This window comes from Lepidothrix coronata, unplaced genomic scaffold (genome assembly GCF_001604755.1).
Source record: "Lepidothrix coronata isolate B3197 unplaced genomic scaffold, Lepidothrix_coronata-1.0 Scaffold233, whole genome shotgun sequence".
In the NCBI taxonomy this organism is placed as follows: domain Eukaryota; kingdom Metazoa; phylum Chordata; class Aves; order Passeriformes; family Pipridae; genus Lepidothrix; species Lepidothrix coronata.
Window position 1 is genome coordinate 1,121,538 of NW_016690413.1, and position 4,324 is coordinate 1,125,861.

Here is a 4,324-nt window from a genome sequence, read left to right on the forward strand (position 1 = left end):
GACCCAGGGGGCATGGCTGGGGGGACGTAGCTGAGGGGTTGGGGATGGAGGGCTGGGGATGGGACAGGAGTGGGACACAGCTGAGGGGACATGGCTGGGGACATGACCCAGGGGGCATGGCTGGGGGGACGTAGCTGAGGGGTTGGGGATGGAGGGCTGGGGATGGGACAGGAGTGGGACACAGCTGAGGGGACATGGCTGGGACACGGCTGGGACATGGCTGGGACATGGATGGGACACGGATGGGACACAGCCAAGGGGACACGGATGGGACACAGCCAAGGGGACACGGATGGGACATGGCTGAAGGGACACATCTGGGACATGGCTGAGGGGCCAGGGGGGCACGGGGAGCCCACCTCTCGTAGGTGGCGGTGACGAAGAAGGCGTAGACCCGCGTGTGCTTGTGGTGCCGGACCTGCACGATGAGCTCGGGGATGCCCAGGCGGATGTGGTTCAGCAGCCACAGCAGAGTGTGGTCGTCCGTGGTGTCTGTGGGGGGACCATCAGCACGGGCCACGGCCCACAGCCCTCCCCAGGGCCCCATCCCGGGCCCCATCCCAATCCCCACCCCTCCAGATACCCCCCGTCCCTCCCCATGTCCCTCCCTCATCCTGGTCTCCCATCACTCCATAAGTCCTCAATGGCTTCCCACATCCCCCGTCTCTCCCCATGGCCCCCATCACTTCCCACATTCCCATCCCAGTCCCCATCCTGATTTCCACCCTTTCCCCCTCCCCATGTCCCCATCCTGCTCCCCATTCCTCCTCACCCCTCCATTGTTCCCTGTGTCTCGTATCCCTCCCCAACAACCCCTTTGCTCTCCACATCCCCCGTCCATCTCCTCATCCCACATCCCTCCCCACGTTCCCATCCCTCCCCGTGTCCCTCATCCATCCCCACATTCTCACCCCTGCCCAGCTTCCCCATCCCTCCCCACATCCCACATCCCTCCCGGTGTTCCCTGTCCCCATCCCTCCCCACATCCCACACCCCCCACCCCTGCTGCCCCCCCCGGGTGCTCCAGGTCTCCCGGGTTCCCCGGGCACATCCCTACCCGGGAAGGTCATGAGCACGTCGCAGTTCTCCGTGGGCACCGTCTTCATCCAGGCCTTGTGGGACATGATGTAACGCCCGGCCTGGAGCAGCCGCTTCCCGAAGAGTTTATCTGCCGGGGGGAGGGAAGGGATGAGCAGCCGCGGGATCCTGTGGGGTATCCCCCCCACACACACATCGCTGGGAACCAGATCCCAAACCCCGATGAGTCACGGGGCGGGGCGGGGACCCCCGGCTTGTCCCCGGTTGTCCCCGGCGCGGCCGCGGCCGGAGGTCACGGCCCCGCTCCCGGTGACGCTGCCCCGGGCTCAGGTTTCTCCTTCGGCGGCTGCGGGTGCCCAAAAACAGCCCCGGGTGCCCAAAAACAGCCCCGACAGCTGCCGGGGAGGAGCCGCCAGCGTGTCCTGGCACCCCCGGGGTGCCGGTGGCGCGGGACGTCCCGGGGTGCCCCCCTGCAGCCCCCCCAAAAGCGCTCACCTCTGCCCGCAGCCTCTCGGCGGGGCCGGGATCCGGCAGGGCCGCGGCTCCGAGAGATGGAAAACCGCAGGAAAAATGGGGATGTCGAAAAAGCAGCTGGTCTCCATGGAAACCCGGGGAGGCCCCGCGCCGCCGCGGGGAGATGGGATGGGGACAGTCCCCACAGTCCCCGGCGGGTGCCAGCACCGGGACACGGCCCCCGTCCCACTGTGGGGTGGCCACACCGCTGGGACACGCGGCCCCCGAGCCCAGTGTCCCCATCGCACCTCCTGGGGCGGGTGGGGACAAGAGACATCCCAAAATCCTGCCCCGGGATGGCAGGATGGGGCTTCCAACGGTGCTGGGGTCCCGCAGGACCCCGTTTCTCCCAGGCCAGCCCCCTCCCTGCCTCAGTGTCCCCTCCTCAGCCAGCACTGCCCAGGGGATGTCGCGGCCTCTCCAGCTGCCCCAGGGCTGGGAAGGTCCCCGGGTTCCAGAAAAACAGGAAATGCCGAACCTGTTCCGGCAGCTCGTCCCAGGGAACGCACCCCAACTGCGGGCACCCCAACTGCGGGCACCTCCTGACCCGCCAGGACCCCCCCGGCCGGGCTGAGACCTCCCAAACTCATCGCCTGAGCTGCCGGGCTCTGAAAGGCTGCCCTGTCCCGGCTCTGTGGGTGGGAGTTGGGGACAGTGCCAGGCTGCCATGCCAAGCTGCCACCCCCGGAGGGGGACTGGTCCGGCACCCTGGGCATGGCCGTGTCCTGCCCTGCGCTGCAGGGGGGTGCTGGGTGGGCACAGGGTGCTGGGCTGCTGAGGTACCAGTGTGTCAGGGTACTGGGGTGCTGTGGTGCCAGGGTGCTGGGGTGACGAGGTCCTGAGATACCAGGGTGTTGGGGTGCTGGGCTACCAGGGTACCAGGGTGCTGAGGTGCCTGGACACTGGGTTATTTGGGTACTGGGGTGCTGGGGTGCCCGAGTACCGGGGTGCTGTGTCCCGGGGTGCTGTGTCCCCTGGTGCCAGGCGGGCACAGGGCACCGGTGGCCGTGGCAGCGCTCCCCGGGTGACGCCGGCGGGCTGAGCTCACCACCCTGAATTATTTATGTCCCGCCGGGAGTGGTGGCACCCGGCACGGGTGGCAGCTCTGGGCACGGTGGGGGCCCGGCCCTGGGCACGGTCACGCCGGCACACGCGTGGGCAACCGGGGCGATGCCCGGCAGGCACCCACCCCGAGGGCTCGGGTGCAGGTGCAGGGGGGGTTTCCCTGCCCAAGGTCATGGGAAAAGAGGGGTCCCCAGCGCCTTTCCTGCCCCCCCACCCAGGCTGGGGCTGGGGGGTGACCCACCTTTGTCCCGCTCCGGCCACGGGTCCCTCAGGCCCCTCTGCCCCCCCAGCACGCGGTGCCGCCGCCGAAGCGGCACGAGGGCTCCGTGGGGACGGGGCACGGGGTCCCAGCCAGCGCCGCCCCGCCGTGCCCCCCCGGGTGTCCCCGTCGGTCCCCGCGGCCCCCCGTGTCCCGGCCCGCCGGCGGTGCCGCTCACCTTGGCTCCCGGGATAAGGTCACCGGAGCTGCAGCGTGGCGGGTTCGGGCACGGCCCCGCCGCCGAGCGGAGCCCGCGGCCGCCGGGCACGGAGCGTTCGGGGGAGCGGCCGCGTCCCGGGGGGGGGCACGAAGTGGGTCACCCACCCCCAGGCGGGAGTCCCTCTCGGTGGCACAGCGGGCAGCAGGCCCTGCCTGCCCTCCCCCAGCCCGACCCGCCACGCGGACCCCCAACAGGGGGGTGTCACCTGGCCCAGCGCCACGCGGGGGGGGACCCCAATGACAGCTTGGGGACCCCCAACCCAAAGCCTCCGCCCTGCACCACCCCTCTGCCCTGGGGGTACGAAGCTGGTCGGGGGGGGGACACTGGCCTGTCCGGGGTGGGTGGGGGAGCAAAAAGACCTTCCTGGGGCGGGGGGTGACACGGGGGGTGCACGGACGCGGTGCTGGGGTGGTCACCGGTGCGTGGGGGACACGGAGCTGCACGTGGAGCCCATCCCGGGGGGCACGGAGCTGTCCCGGGGGGACACACGCGCACAGCAGCCATCCCCAGAGAACCGCAGACCCCCCCGCCCCGGCGCGGGACCCCCGGGGGTGGCACACGGAGCTGTCCCGGGGGGATGCTCAGAGCCCCGCCGGGAGCACCGGCCCCCCTCCGCCGTCCCGGCGAGCCGCATCCCGGCCGACATCCGCATCGAGCCGCAGGGAGCTGCCCCCCCCCGCCCTCCCCGTCCCCCCCGCGTCCCTCCCGCCGCCACCCGCAGCCCCCACCCCCCCTCAGTCCCCCCCAATCCGCCCCGGTCTCCGCCCGGTTCCCCCGTACCCAGGACGCCGGTGGGGGCCGCCGGTTCCGTTCGCTCCTCCCCGGCCGGGGCCCGCCGGGGCCGGTCGCCGTCCTGCGCTGCGGCCGCCGGCTCGGGCATGGTGCGGGGCTCGGCGGCGGCGGGGGCCGGTGCATTGGGGCCGCCGGGGCCGCCGGGGCCGCCGGTGCCGCCGCCGGTGCCGCCGGTGCCGGGCGGGAGGAGGGACAAAGGCGGCGGAGCGGAGCCCGAGAGCTCCCGGCCCCTTTAATGCTCTGGTTGGCCGCCGTCTCCCCAGCGCCGGTCGCACCGGCCACGCGTGTCCGGCCGCGCCCCGTGGGGGGGTCGTGGGGGGAGCGGGGGGGCGGCTCAGCCCATTCAGAGGAGCGTCGTGGCCCCCCGGTGTCCCCCCCACACTCGGGGTTACCCCGTGTCCCCCCAGCATCCCCCCACCCCCCTCGGGGTTACCCCG

At 72.2% G+C, this 4,324-nt stretch overlaps 2 protein-coding genes across 2 annotated transcripts in view; one reads left to right on the forward strand and one right to left on the reverse strand.

Annotated features, from left to right (window-relative positions):
* ANO8 (anoctamin 8) overlaps positions 1-3,975 on the reverse strand; it is an 18,168-nt gene extending 14,193 nt beyond the window's left edge. Inside the window, exons 1-3 of the mRNA XM_017834343.1 lie at positions 3,876-3,975; positions 1,058-1,168; positions 338-492 (exon numbers count right to left, since the gene is read on the reverse strand). Coding sequence (XP_017689832.1) covers positions 338-492; positions 1,058-1,168; positions 3,876-3,975 — 366 coding nt within the window. The remainder of the gene's footprint in view (positions 1-337; positions 493-1,057; positions 1,169-3,875) is intronic.
* The window catches only part of GTPBP3 (GTP binding protein 3 (mitochondrial)), a 6,765-nt gene continuing 6,414 nt past the window's right edge, over positions 3,974-4,324 (forward strand). The window contains exon 1 of the mRNA XM_017834344.1: positions 3,974-4,113. Within this exon, the coding sequence (XP_017689833.1) occupies positions 3,974-4,113 (140 nt within the window). The remainder of the gene's footprint in view (positions 4,114-4,324) is intronic.